Here is a 13,872-nt window from a genome sequence, read left to right as displayed (position 1 = left end):
ACAGACTGTAGTCTACAGTACAACACCCAAACTCGCGGAAGCGTCACAACAGATACACTACTAGTACTACCTCCGTTCGGAAATAGATGACCATTTCCAATCATATTTCAGCCTCTCCAACATAATTCCCCTTCTAAACCAATCGAGTTTGAATTCTGAATCTCCCGCGCTTTCCCGCTCACTGGCCACCACACTGCTGGCCCCGCACACTGGCTTCTGGATTCATTTCGAAAGTTGGCGGATGGGGAGATTACGGATAGTGAACGCCAGGCCGTCTGGGAAACCCTACTGCTTCGCAGCGTAGGAGGCGTGCTTACACGTGGGGAGATCGTCCGGGTTGCAATGTACTTCCACGTGAGCCGCCAAGTTGTCGAGCGCATTGGAAGCGTGGAATCAACTCGATGGGAGATCGAGTAGCAGCTGTGGTCAAGTCAAGAAAGAGTGCAAGATGGACCGCCGCCCCGCTGCCCCTGCCAACCGCCCGGACGACTCTCGCCGCCCCCCAACCTCGCCGACGCCACGCACTGACGCTGCTGCGCCGAGGCCTGGAACGCCTGATTCGACGGATTCGACAGAGACGATGGAGCTGAACCTGAGGCTGCCGCTGGAGTTCTCCTGGATGGACGAGGAGCGCCCGCCTTTCGTGCCCGGACCGATTCCCCCCGTGTCTCGCATGTACATGCGCTACGTGCCCCGCGCTCGACGTGGTGCGCGTCGTGTGCTGGAAGCGATGCGGGATCCGACGACGATGGAGGGCTCGGTTGCTGACGATGAGCGTGAGGCGAAGGCTGAGAGCGACGCTTAGACGGAGGACTCGCGCTTCCCGCTGCCAGCGCCCATGGAGCATATCATGAACTCTAATGGTGGAAATGATTACCGGCTCGAACATTTGTTAAGTACAGACTGATGCGAACGGACCGCCTTCCAACGTCATTGCCATGCGATGCAACATCTCTCAGCACGTGGGATCCTCGTAGCACCCGAAGCCAAATCATGTGCCCGTCAAGTATGAAGTGAGATCTTAGATCCATTTTTGTGCGGCGGAACAAGAACGCCTGCGCCTCTCTGGACTGTGTCTTGCTTAGTGTCAACTCTAGATCTCCAGCCCTCCCACATTTTAAACGCCTGCGCCTCTCTGGACTGTGCCTCGCCTCTAGATTTCCAGCACTCCCACAATTTTATAATCAGGAAAATGAACGAGGCGGAGCGCTGCGCAAAAAAAAAAACAAATGGTCATCTATTTCCGAACGGAGGTAGTATATCTTTGCCTCGGACCCAGCATGGAGAAGGTGGAGATTGCCATCCGCTTGCTCAGCACGTGCTACGCCGTGGGCATCTGCGTCATGGTCCTCCGACTGCAGGGCCAAAGCACCAGTGAGGACGGCGCACCGTTCTAGCTGTCGCTGCAGGTTCGCGAAGAGGCTGACGCGTGCGTTGTGTGCGCCTGCTTAGGCTACATCATGCTGCAGGTGGTCTTCACGATGGTCTTCACGTGTCCATGGTAGCCGCTTCGCTGCCGCTGTCGCTGTAGTTGCCCTCACTAACTAACTTGTGCTTGCGTTCGCATCTAACTCGACAGCTTGTGGGCCATCATTAGGTAACTAACTACCACCATGGCCTGCGTTGCATGCCGCGTCTCGCGGGAGGTGCGCCTTGCGCTAATGTGCACTTGCGTTCCCTATTCGTCAGGTGCTGCCGCGACTACGCGGCTCGCCGGCGGATGGTGGTGCTGCCCGAGAAGAAGGCCAAGAAGAAGCCGGACATCGCTGTGGCCACCGGGAAGGCGGTGCAGCGCACGCAGGCCGAGATCCTGGCCGAGCAGCGCGAGCGGGTCAAGAACCTCCACGGCGTCGGCGAGAAGAAGCTCAAGCCCAAGGCGCCCAAGCGCAAGGGACCTCCATCCAAGAAGAGCTGAGCCCGCGGGAACTTCCCCCTGCTGACTGGGTCGTCCGTCACTCGACGCAGACGAGCTCTTATCCAGTTGCAGGCAGTCTTTGTCCCGCTTGGAAATAAATGACTGCCTTCCCGCTCGACGGAGACTGCTTGCTGGCCATCAAGCGCCTTCCAGCAGCGCACTTGAAGTCAAGACGGTAGATCGGCGCAGCAATTGCTTCCAACTGCTACGGCAGCATTAATATATTTATTGTAAATAGAATAGGGGCTGGTAAAACACACGAGCGGGCAGCGAGCAGCGGAGACCAAATCGACACGGTTGGACGGGCAGGCCGCGCACGCACGGGCTCATAGATAGATACAGAGCGCCACCTCTCCTTTTCGCTTCCGACGCCTTAGTGGAAGCGCTCAAACACGCTCAGGCGGGGGCTCTCCTCGTCGCTGCTACCAGAGGCGTCCTTGGCGTCGCCAACAGCGGCGGCCGAAACACCATCGAACGGCTTGCTGTCAAGGCTCAGTGACAGTCCCGTGGACCATGGCTGGGCTTGCAGGTCGTCGCTCGCGAACGGTGCCGACGACGCGGACGGGAAGTCCTTCCACAGCTCGTCAGACTGCAGAGAGAACTCCGACTTCTTCGTGGTAGTCACCGTCGAGGTGGTGGCGAGGGCGGGCGAGGAGACGCCGGAGAGGCGGCGGCCGTGACCGGCAGGGATCGGACTGGTTTCGGGAGGGGTGGCGGTGCTCGGGGTGGGTTCGTCGTCCTGCGTCAGCGAGAACTTCATCAATGCGTCGATGGCATCCTGGAGGTCCGGGTAGCTCGGCGACGACGCGCTGTTAGCAGCGTTGTTCACCGGGACGGCTCGTTGCTGGGCGGGGGGCAGGCCAATGCTGCCGAGCGAGCCCTGCTGTTTCAAAGGCGCACCGCCGTAGTGCTCACCAGCATAATTAGGGTGGAGGGAGGAGGGCGCGGACATGGCCGGCGCGCCCCACGAGGAGCTCTTGTCCAGCGAGGACAGGAGGGAGTAGTTGTCCTTGGGGTAGGTGGGCATCATCTGGTGGTGATGCGGGCGCAACTGCTGGAGGTGGTGAGGAGCGGGCTGCTCGCCGTAGAGGCCCCCACCGTAGCCGAGGTCCACGGACGGCGGGGGCGGGGCCATGACGCCCCCGCCGAGCCCGCCGAGGCGGTCCTTCTCGTGCAGGAACATGCCGCCGCCCAAGTGGCTGGGGGGACTGTACTGCGGCTGCGCGTAGCCCTCGGTCTCCTCGTGGATGAAGCGGCAGCGGCTGCCGTAGGGGCAGTGGCCAGAGCCCCAGTACGACTTGCACTTGGTGGTTTTGTACTTGGGGTGGCGCACGACGTGGCGGAGTTCAGCGATGCCGTGGGCGAACTGGCACTTGGCTGCGGGGCGTCAGAGGAGGGTGGGAGGGGGGTTAGATCGAGCAGGCAGATACAGAGATAGAGGGAGGGAGGGAAGGCACGCACCTCCGTAGCGGCAGTTGCCGAACTCCGAGAAGCGCTTGCAGAGCTCCGTCTTGTAGAGCGACGACTTGGTGCCGTTCTTGGGGCTGTTCTCCTCGTTCATGTAGGACACGACGCCCAAGTCCTCGGGCGGCAGCGCGTAGCCGTCGGGCCCGGCGACGCCAGCGGAGGCGTCGAGCTCGAGGAAGTTCTCCTTGGGCATCGAGTAGTAGCCGAGGTGGTCCATGGACGAGAGCAACATGGCGGGCGGGTCGGAGTCTCGGGTGGGGCGCGGCTACCGAGGGGCGACAGATAAACCTCGGCGGATTTTTCTACTGCGGCTGAGGGGGCACTCTCTTGCTCTCACTATGCGGCGGCCCCGACACCAGTCAGTGCAGTCGCCGAGAAGCAGCGAGAGAGAATGAAAAAATAATGCGCCTGGAGCGGCGGAGGGGGGCGGGCGGAACCGCATCTCTGGGTGGCGGAGACGATTTGCGAGGGAATTAGTTATTGGAAGCCGAAATCACTTGCACTTGCAACAAATGTAAACCAGATATGACGGGTATTCGATACCCGGCGGTTCCTGGACCTCTGTACTTGATCAAAGTATTCAGCACAGCACGTCGCCCAGCCCGCACGCCGGCCAATCACGAGCGCGGGCAGGTACCCCTGACGTGGTCCACACGTACTGATTTTTGGGTGTAGGCTACACCATTTAGGTGTGGTCTACACCCAAAAACCAGTACGTCCGATAGTAGTTGCTCTGCTACTACAGTAGTTGGCTACTATTAGCATTGACTACTACTATTCCTTACGGTGAAATCACTTGCGTTAATTTAAGACGTCTTGACACACAGGCAGGGTTTGGTAGTAGACCCCAGAATTTTAGCGTTAGTAGAGCTAAGCTTTAGTGCTGGTGGTTTGACCGATTAGTAGTGCTAATTGAATAGTAGTGAGAAAAATCATTAGTAGTGCTAGTTAACACTACCGCATTCGTCGAAAAGCTGGACCCCCCCCCCTTGGAACTTTTTCAATGTAAAATGATAGGCTAAATTTGAAGGGCTTTCATTGATGAGCTGGAACCTCCTGTAATGGGTCTAACTTGACTCACTACTTTTGCTTACACGTTGCGCAACGTGTATGAGGAAGCGTAAGTACCTAGTAATTACTTAGGTTAATTATATTTGAATACACAAATATAAGTTAAGTAAGAAAGGATTCCAAGTGACTTTGATTAGGTAAAATGAGAACTGTATTGTTTGTAAATTGATCTTCCTCTAAAATCTGCTAAAAACTGTTTATCATCTATGAAAGGGCTGACAGCGGCTGGCTGTCAGAGCCCCGCTAATATGCATGTCTCTGATTGGTAGAAAGATGCTGCTTTCTACCAATAGGATCTTTGGGTATGTGTGGACCACTCATTGTGGTGGTCCACTTCAATGTATCCATTGGTGTGTCTCACACCAATGTGAGGAAGTATCCAAAACGTTTAACAGATAACCTATCTGTTAAATTCACAAGTGGCTTGCAGCCACTTGTACGTGTAACCCCGTTACACCATCCCCCCTTAAGGTTAGACGCGCGTGGTCTCCGCACGTCAATCTTCGGAATTGACCATTCGTCAATTCTCCGCGTTTGGAGAAGAAATCCGCGCTCATTCAACGATGAGCGCGCCTCAGAAGAAGTCCACAAAGTCGGTGGGGAGTCATCTCTCCATCGACGACTACTTCGAACGCCAGAAGGCGAAGTACGGTGACGTCGTCGACTTCGACGACGACGATGAAGACATGGAGGGCGAGGAGGACTCGCCCTCAAAGCGTAAAGACTCAGTGTCGAGCGAATCGCTCGACCCTCACGCCAAGAACGTTCGCCCGCGTGAAGGGGACGAATCGGACGCTTCGAGTTCGAAGCGTTCGCGTACTGAGAGTGATACCCCACTCGCTTCAGCTGGGGCTCTCAGTACTCCGCGCGCTGCTGCTGCAGCGCGTGATGTTAAAGCTCAAGGCTCTCCGCGCGCTGCGCCTGCAGCGCGCGATCCATGGATGCCGTCCGCGTCCGAGATCGCGGACCGGTTTGGGAACTCGGTACCTCCGAATGAGGTGCCGCTGTACGTATGCAGCGCCATCAAAGATGACGCTGTGGCTGCCGAGCTGCACTTTGATGCGGAAACGCATCAAAGGCGCGATTACTACATCGGACTCTTTCATGAGCTCCGATGGTTTCAAAGCAAGAAGACATCTTTTCGCAGCAAAGTGCCTGAATGGCAGGCACTTTGTCAAAGTTGGAACGCCTTTGTTGAAAACTTCAACAAGAGGCCGAGTGCTTACCGTGATCGGATTAAGCAAGCGCGTGATCGCTTCGAGACGTACTCGAAGCGTGGAAGTTGGAGCAACTCCACGTTGCTGCGGAGGAGGCTAATGTGCCGTGCGCTGTGCCCGAGGGCTTTCAGTGCACGAAGTGCTTCCCAGGCGCGGTCCGCTTGAGCGACCGCGACCTGAACGGGTACGCGTCGTTCCGTGTGCCCGAGAGTCTCAAAGAGCTCCGTGCTAAGTTCTTAACACGTGAGGGTTCGGGCGCTAGCGATGATCGCAGCGCTCGTGTTACTTCCTCTGCACCAGCGCGTACTGCTCCTCGTACGCCCTCACCATTTCCGGAACGTCCTCCAGCAAGACGTTCCGCGGCTCCCATGTATCTAGATGGGGAGGAAATCCTCTCCAACGAATACGAAAACGAGCCCCTTGAGGGTTCGTTTTCGGGATACTATGGTCAACAATCCGCTCAACAATCCAGCGGGTTGAGCCGCGGGCGTCACGGATCGGCGGTGGCGGGGGTGGGAACACGCCCCGGGTATGATCAGCCCCGGGCTGATCAGTATGCGCCTCTCCATGACCGGGTGGCCGTCGTGGAGCGTCTGCAGGGCGCTGAGTTCGCCGCTCTGAAGCAGGAGCTGGCGAACCAGAAGGCCCAAGTCGCGGCGGTCTCGCAGACCGCCTCGAATATCCAGGTCGAGCTGGGGACCCAGATGAAGGGGTTGCTCCAGCGCGTCCGCGCGCTGGAGGAGAGGCTGCCCGTCGCCGAGGCCAAGTCCTCCGCTTCTGCCTCGGCTCCTGCCGAGGTTTCGGGTCAGCCGAGCTAGATGGCTCGTGCTGCAGGTATGGCTTCAGCTGTCCGACGTAAAAGGTCGGATGGAGGCGCATGCTAGACGGTATGTCTAGCGTGTATGCGTTGCCGTGCCGTGCCAACACAGTGAACGGCCCGATGAAGCGCGGAGCAAGCTTGCTTGCTCCGAAATCCGAAACTGCATGTCTAGGCAGGTTTTGTGTAGCTAACAAAACTAATGAACCAACTTTAAATTCATTTGTGTTGCCTCTGCCCGCATTGTCTGCGTTCAGCTTCTGTTGATCAACAGAAGCTGCTATTGTGTCTTGGACAAACCGAATTACGGCTTGCCTTTTGGTGATGAAACTGATTGCATCCGAGCTGAAGTCATTCAGCTCGCTCTCCGCTAGAGGCCCGGCCTCTGCGTGGTTCTTTGCGGTGTCTGCGCCCTGCGCAGACCCGTGGTCTTTGTCCTTGTTGTTGGGGGAGTCTGCGCCCTGCGCAGACTCATGTGGTTTGTCCATTGTTGCAGCTGACACTATGCAAGTGTCAGCGGTTTTCTGCGGCTGCTGTATTGCAGTCGTAGATCCTCCCCCACTTAAAGTGGGAGCCATCACTCCGAGTAAACTCGGTAGACGTGGATGCCGCATGGCATTCACGTAGAACGGTGTATGCCCGGTCGAGGCATGCACTGAGTTATTGATGGCAAATTCTGCCATCGATAAGCACTCGCTCCAGTATTGGAACGAGTGAGCGTAGCTCTTCAACATATCGACGAGCACGCGATTCACGCGCTCGGTTTGACCGTCCGTCTGCGGATGATCCGCAGTCGACATGGAAAGCTGGCTCCCAAGAAGTGTAAACACTTCTTGCCACAGGTGCGCTGTGAAGCGCGGGTCTCTGTCCGACACGATGTCGGACGGCATGCCATGGTGTTTGAACACCATGTCGACGAACAGACGGGCCGTCTGCTTCGCGGTCACTTCTGCCGGCACCGCAGCAAGATGTACCATCTTGCTGAAGCGGTCGACGAAGACCACAACACCGGTCTTCCCTCCGTTGTCCGGGGGAAGACCAAAGATGAAGTCCAAAGACATGGACTTCCAACACTCCGACGGAGTCGGTAGTGATTGCAGTGGAGCCTGCGCGAATGGCGCAGGCTTTATGCGTTGGCATACCTCGCAAGCACGGATGTACTTGCGCACCCACTTATACTGGTGGTGCCAGTAGAAGTCGCGCGTGAGAAGGACGTATGTCTTCTCACGTCCGAGATGTCCCGCAGTCGGGGCATCATGATACTCGTACATGATCCTGAGTCGCAGGTCATGGTCAGTCGGCACGACAACGCGATCCGCGTTGTCGTCGACTGCATTGTAAAGCAGTAGTCCTTCGTGCACACGAAAGCGGTGTGCACGCGCTCGAAGGTGCTTGGACAGCTTCTGACGGGACTTGTCAGAAGGCGCTGTGCCATAGGCCAGCAAGAGCTTCGCGTCCGCGTCGTGCGCGTACGCGGCCTTCACATCATCCAACAGGGACGATGTGGGTTTGCTCGATCGCATGACGTCAATGGCATTGACGTCAACAGCTTCTTCATAGTCCAGTCCGGCCGACGTGATAACGCGTCGGCCACTACTGACACGAAGCGGCTCCAGAAAATTTGCCCAAGTCTCTGCTCAGTGACCCGGCCAGCGACAGGCCCGTAAGACATGCGACGGAAGAGCACAAGAGAAGAGCGAAGACACAAGCGAGAAAGAAGACTCAAGCAAGTCCAGACAGAGAGCCGAAGAAGATTGCTCAAGATCGTCCAGACTCCCGCCATAGTAAAGTCAAGTCAAACTCCAGACTCATTGGTCTCCGGACCCCGGACGCAGGATTCCAGACACCAGGCTCCGGACGAAGATCTTCGATGGGCGACCGGTCGCGCCCTGTCCCAGCCTGATTTGTACCCAGAAAGGCCTTCCAAGTTTCAAGTATACTCCGACCAAGATGTTAACGACCGACCAAGACGACCGACCATGATATGTTATGCACTGACCAGATTCCTGCCCTATCCATGACCTGCTCGACATGCGACGTGATTACGCCACGCCCCGACTATAGTGAAACCAAGATAAAAGAGCTGATTCCAGAGAGAACAGTGGATACAGAAGCCTAAGAAAAGATAATCAGAGAGTTCAATTTGCCAAGAAGGGCGCAGTGCTTCCCCGTCCCCAGGGACGAGGTGTGCTGTCAAGTAAGCGAGAGGAACAAGCCTCGACCGGAGGGATTAACCCTGCCGGCGGCCCTAAGCTACAAGACCTGCGCTTGGACGCGTCGTGACCGCGAATACCGCCGTGGAACTCTCCCAAAGGCTAAGACCAAGTTAGGCGGTGATCGGGCGACGCGCGCTCCGAAGTGACCTGTCCTATTTCATATTCCAGTTGTTGGTCCTCCATTCGGAGGTCCCATTTCATATTAACTGCGTTTCTAGGAGGTTGTGTGTAGTCACCCCTAGATCCGATTGATTGACTACTGTGTGATAGGATTGTATGTTGTCTGACCGGAGGTTGTTCTCCTTTTGGAGTTGAACGTTTGGAAAGTCTTTCGCCTGGAGCTAATTATCTCCTTGCGGGAGCTGGTGCGCGTGAGTGAAGGGTGCTTTCGGACTCGACCGGTGGTCCGGAAGAAACTCCAGTAGACCGGTGTACGGGCCCCCCGCTCAAGGGCCCCCCCAAAGAATAAGTAGCGGCTGTATATTTGTATATTTGCATATTAACTCTCTGATTTTGAAGGTTTGGCTGGAAGGATCTGCTTGTGATCTCAACCCCAGTCGTGGAGACCTACGTTTGAAGTAACGTAAGCGCTCTACACCCAAGACCTTATCATTGTGAAGACAACTCATCAGGTGAAGTTCGTTCTATCGAAGATAAACGACACCTACAGGGATTCACAAGGTCACACGCCACCTCCGTTGGGAGCACCTAGTGCTGCTATCGGAGTCTGACCCCATTGGGAAAATCCGTAAGGAGGAGTAATTCTCCGGACGGGCGGCCCCGTGGCATCGTGCTATACACCTGGGCGGCAAAGGCGCTCACCCGCCTCGCCACAGCTGGTGCGCGTGCCCGGATTTTGTAGTCCGTGGAATTTCACCGAGTTGTTTTTATATTATATTGATTGAGATCTAGGGTGTTGACTGCTAACGATCTTCTAACCGTGGTTGATATGGCTGGAAGTGGAAGCAGGAAGAAGGAAGGGCGACGGCAGTCGGCGGAGTCTGAACCAAGCCGGCAGTCGCGCCGAGTTGCGAACTTGGGAGTCGAGCCGCATCGACCTCTGGAAGACGTCGAACGTGACGCCCGGAAGGCCAACGCGGCAAAACGCAAGGCTGCCAAGGAAGCGAAGGAAGCGTCAGCTCCAAGCGAGACGACTTCTGGACCCGCTGTTCCAGACGCGCACCAAGTGTCCAAGAACGGCGACCAAGAGACGGCTCTGGAAGATGCTGACACTTCCATGTCGGCGGACTCGAAGCTAGGTCCGGACGACGAGGACAAGTCCGCTCCGGACATGTCCGCCAAGGTGTCTGCGGGAGGCGCCGATGTGGTTGAGCCCCGGTGGGTGGTCGAGTTTCGGACTCCCCCCAACCGGAACATGAGGTCGAGGCTTCGGACGTCGACGACGAAGTCCAATACGTTGGAACGAAGAAGCCTTTGGAAGGTCCGGCTGACGACGTCGAAGTTGTCGAAGTCGACTCCGAGCCGGACGACGAAGTGCAGCTGGTGAAGGTCGAACCGGCGGTCAGGAAGGAAGCTCACCTGTCTACGGTTCAGGAAGACCAAGTGCTCGAGGACACAGAAGTGTCTTCGCCGAAGTCCTCCGCAACGGCTTCTGCCCGAATGCCGACTCGAGTCCGACCGACTCCGGTGTCTCCATCGGAAGATCAAGTGAAGGCGTATGTGGCTGACCAAGTGCGACGATGGGAGAGGGACGTCTCCGAAAGAAGTGTTCCTCCGAACATCAAGTATGAATGGCCTCAAGCTCATTTGGATTCAACGGCTTACATGTCTGCTATCCTGACTACATCTGAGTACTTACGGAAGCGGACGTCGATGGCCGTGGAGGCGGACACTTGGATCGCCGAGATGGAACTGACACGTCGGACGTTTGGGGTCACCCGACACTGGACGGCTGCGACGATTCCGGTCGGACTCTTCTCCCCACGCGAGTGTGTCGCGGTCCTTCAGACGCAATTGTTCGAGTCCGGCTTCAGTTTTCTGAACTTGGTTCCTGGCTGGTTCCGGACACGAGCTAACAAGGCACACCCGGACTTGGTCCGCCACGTCGTCGAAGAGATGCTCCTGTTGCTGTCCATCGAGATGGCCGAGCTGAAGCAGCTGATGACCAAGGCGACCGAAGTCCAAGCGCAGACGGCTCGCCCCGAACGATCGCGTCCAGACTTGGCTGCACCGGAGCTTGACACGGAGATGACCGACCACGAAGTCGAGTTGCTGGGACGCGGCTACATCCAGATGCTCAAGGTGTCTGGACTTCAGACGCCGCGAAGTCCGAGGAGCCCCGCGGTGAGTGAGCCTGGACCCAAGCGCGTCCAACGTGTGCCGGCGCTCGCACCTCCGTCGTCCATCCCGACGCCTGAGTCCCCGCAGTCTGTGTCGTCGTCTGCTTTCCGAAGTCTGGAAGGCGCTCGACCTGGCAGTGTGGCGTCCGGTCTGGATGCCTCGGTCAAGTCGGAATCTCGAGCATCGTCAAGCCTCTTCGGAACGTCAGGTGGCTCGGACGAGTCGCTTGCTAGCGCCACGTCAGGATCGCGAACCTCGAGGGACAGCTCGTCCGGTTCTTCGGGACTGAGCTGGGGTCAAGACGCTGGATCGCACATGCCGGCCGTTCCGATGGCGATGACTGCCCAGACGCTTGGTGGAGTGGCTCCGGTCGAATCCGCGATGGCCATGTACGTCACCCAGGAAGCTCTCCCCGAACCCGGTGCGCGTGGATCAGGACGATGTCGTTATGTCGGAGTCCGAACGATCGCACGCCCGGGGACGGAGGTCGAAGGCATTCCGGCGTCGCTCCAAGCGTCGAAGTCCGTCGCCATCCGAAAGTTCCAGCAGCGACGATGATAGCCGCCGCCGCAGGTCCAGCCGGCGCTCCCAGTCTGAGCGTTCGTACCGCTCGGGACGGTCACATGATTCAGCCAGTTCTGGAAGCACCCAAGTTGCCTTGAACGCCATGTTCCAGGTGCAGGAGGCGGTCGCCAGGATGGAGAGGCACCAGGACTCCGCGCTCGAGAAGCTGAACACCAAGCTGGACTTGGAAGTCGCTCGGAGGTTCGGACCGCCGGCTCGGGACCCACCTGCGAAGGAGGAGTCCACCCGGAACCCGGCCGACGACACTTGGACACGCCGCGAGGTGGAGACCAGGGAAGCCGCTCGACTGGAAGCCGCGCGTCTGGAACGTGAACGAGCGGACGCACTCTTGGCACAGTATCGTGCCCAGACGGAGACATGTCAGGCCGAAGAAGCGCAGCGCGTGGCGGCCATGATGGAGTCCTTGCAGCGCGAGCTAGAAGACATGCGCGCGGGGCGGGCCCAGGAGCGAGAGGCGGCCAAGAATGTCCAGAAGTTTCTGACTGGACAGTTGCGCGACCTTCGTGCAACATCCGCCCAGACGCCTCCGCGACCATTCGCATTCAGACCTGATTCGGCAACTCGGGACCCTCATGTGACAACGGAAAATCCAGTGGCGACCAGTCGTCAGGTCAGGCGTCCAGAATCCAGTGGCGTAATCAGTGATGACGTAATCAGGGGAGATGTCACTCGGACCTCGACGAACCTCGACGAATTCCTGGCGGCCCAGCTTCGGGCGACTCTCAGCGCCGCCACCAAGGCCGACGCCGCGCCGACGCGCGCCAAGACCGAGAGCGCCCCCGACGCCTCCGCACGAGGACACGCCGACGCGCGCCCTGAACGAAAGGCGCAGGCGGAGGGCGTGCCACAGCGCAAGGCACAAGCTGGCTCGGCGAGACGGGGGAAGTCTGCGAGTGGCAAGTCGACAGAGCGAGGGGGAAGGGACGCCTCGTCCCGTGGAGAGAAATCGAAGAAGCCCCCCAAGCACCGTGGTGATCCGGATAGTTCCGATTCTGGCTCAAGCTCCGACGGGAGTTCTTCGGACTCCGACAGCCCCGGTAGCTCGTCGTTTGAAGATGTCGCCCCGAACACGCCGACTGTTGCAGGGCCCGGAGGAATGCTATTCACGTTCCGGCCATATGTGAATGCGAACAGCCTGGAGGATTTCGATGAGAAGGCGTCGCTGGCGGTCCGGACAAGGTGGCTGGAGAGATTCCAAAGCATCGCGGCTCAGGGCGGATGGACGGACAAGGTCAAGATATACGAGATGAAGCTCAAGTTGTCCGCCGCTGTCCGGAACTGGCGCGCGAACCTTCGTCCGAAGGTGAGACGAGACTGGAAGAAGTTCCTGAAAGAGTTCCGTGAGATGTATTGCAAAGCAAAGACCTCAGACTCCGAACGCTACTACACGATGGTTCAAAGGAAGTCAGAAAGCCCGCTAGAGTTTTACTATCGCCTGAACAAGGTGGCAGATAAGGCGGGTATCGATTTCGACTCGTCGTCCAAGCAGCGGGAACGTCATCTGAAGGTATTCACGAAGAAGCTCTTGGACTCACGCCTTCGATCGACGTTGCAAGGCCAACGCATCCGGAGACTACGTGACTTGGAGTACGTCCTAAAGCAGCACGAAGAGATGACCCAAGGCGACGACTACGATGCTCCTCAGGCCAAGCGAGACTTCCGGGCGGACAATGTTCCGCACGGACGGTTCCAGTCGAAGCGTGCCGGCCGCGCGTATGTGGTTCAGGACGAAGATGTGTCGGATGAAGGTGAAGATGATCGGGAAGTGCGGTTCCAAGATGCGGTGGAAGAAGTTCCTGCCACTCCGTCGACGACAAGCTCGGCTGTTGGAGGAGCGCCAACCGGAGGTGATTCCAGGCGAGACGAAGATCGCGTGCAAGATATTTCAAGCACTGTCTTCCGGATTATGGAGAATTCAGGTTGGAGACCTCCCTTGAGCGGAGATTTCCGAACACCACCTCGGTCCCCTCGTTTCGACACTGCGAACCGCACCAAGTTCTGTGAGCGCTGCAATGATTTTGGACATTCTACGGAGAGCTGCTGGACCGACCTCAAGTGTGATCGCTGCGGCCGGAAAGGGCACCCTGCCCGCCTGTGCAGAGTTCGACCTTGCCTATTCTGCAAGAAGTTTCATGAAGACCAATGTGAAGAGTGGAAGAAGTTCCAAGCTGTGAAGACTCTCGCTCGTCAAGGGACACTGGACCTTCCGTCCGCTATCCGGAATCAACTACTGGATGGGGACGTCGACTCTGGGGAACAACAGTTAAACTAACAAGCCCGCTG

General features: G+C 57.6%; 3 protein-coding genes across 3 annotated transcripts; 2 read left to right on the top strand and 1 right to left on the bottom strand.

Annotated features, from left to right (window-relative positions):
- Positions 1-448: 448 nt before the first annotated feature.
- On the top strand, positions 449-805 carry IUM83_18234 (uncharacterized protein; the record flags this gene model as incomplete). The annotated part of the gene is made up of 1 exon (XM_067943220.1): positions 449-805. One exon carries the CDS (start codon positions 449-451, stop codon positions 803-805), a length of 357 nt encoding a protein of 118 aa, XP_067785875.1.
- Positions 806-1,280: 475 nt separating this feature from the next.
- On the top strand, positions 1,281-1,915 carry IUM83_18233 (uncharacterized protein; the record flags this gene model as incomplete). The annotated part of the gene is made up of 4 exons (XM_067943219.1): positions 1,281-1,374; positions 1,453-1,501; positions 1,580-1,597; positions 1,690-1,915. The coding sequence occupies 4 exons, from the start codon at positions 1,281-1,283 to the stop codon at positions 1,913-1,915; spliced, it is 387 nt and encodes a 128-aa protein (XP_067785866.1).
- Positions 1,916-2,288: 373 nt separating this feature from the next.
- On the bottom strand, positions 2,289-3,614 carry IUM83_18232 (CCCH-type Zn-finger protein; the record flags this gene model as incomplete). The annotated part of the gene is made up of 2 exons (XM_067943218.1): positions 2,289-3,292; positions 3,377-3,614. The coding sequence occupies 2 exons, from the start codon at positions 3,612-3,614 to the stop codon at positions 2,289-2,291; spliced, it is 1,242 nt and encodes a 413-aa protein (XP_067785865.1).
- Between the last annotated feature and the right edge of the window lie 10,258 nt (positions 3,615-13,872).

This window comes from Phytophthora cinnamomi, assembly GCF_018691715.1.
Source record: "Phytophthora cinnamomi strain GKB4 chromosome Unknown Contig73, whole genome shotgun sequence".
Classification (NCBI taxonomy): Eukaryota; Oomycota; class Peronosporomycetes; order Peronosporales; family Peronosporaceae; genus Phytophthora; species Phytophthora cinnamomi.
This window is presented reverse-complemented; position numbering and strand designations above follow the sequence as displayed.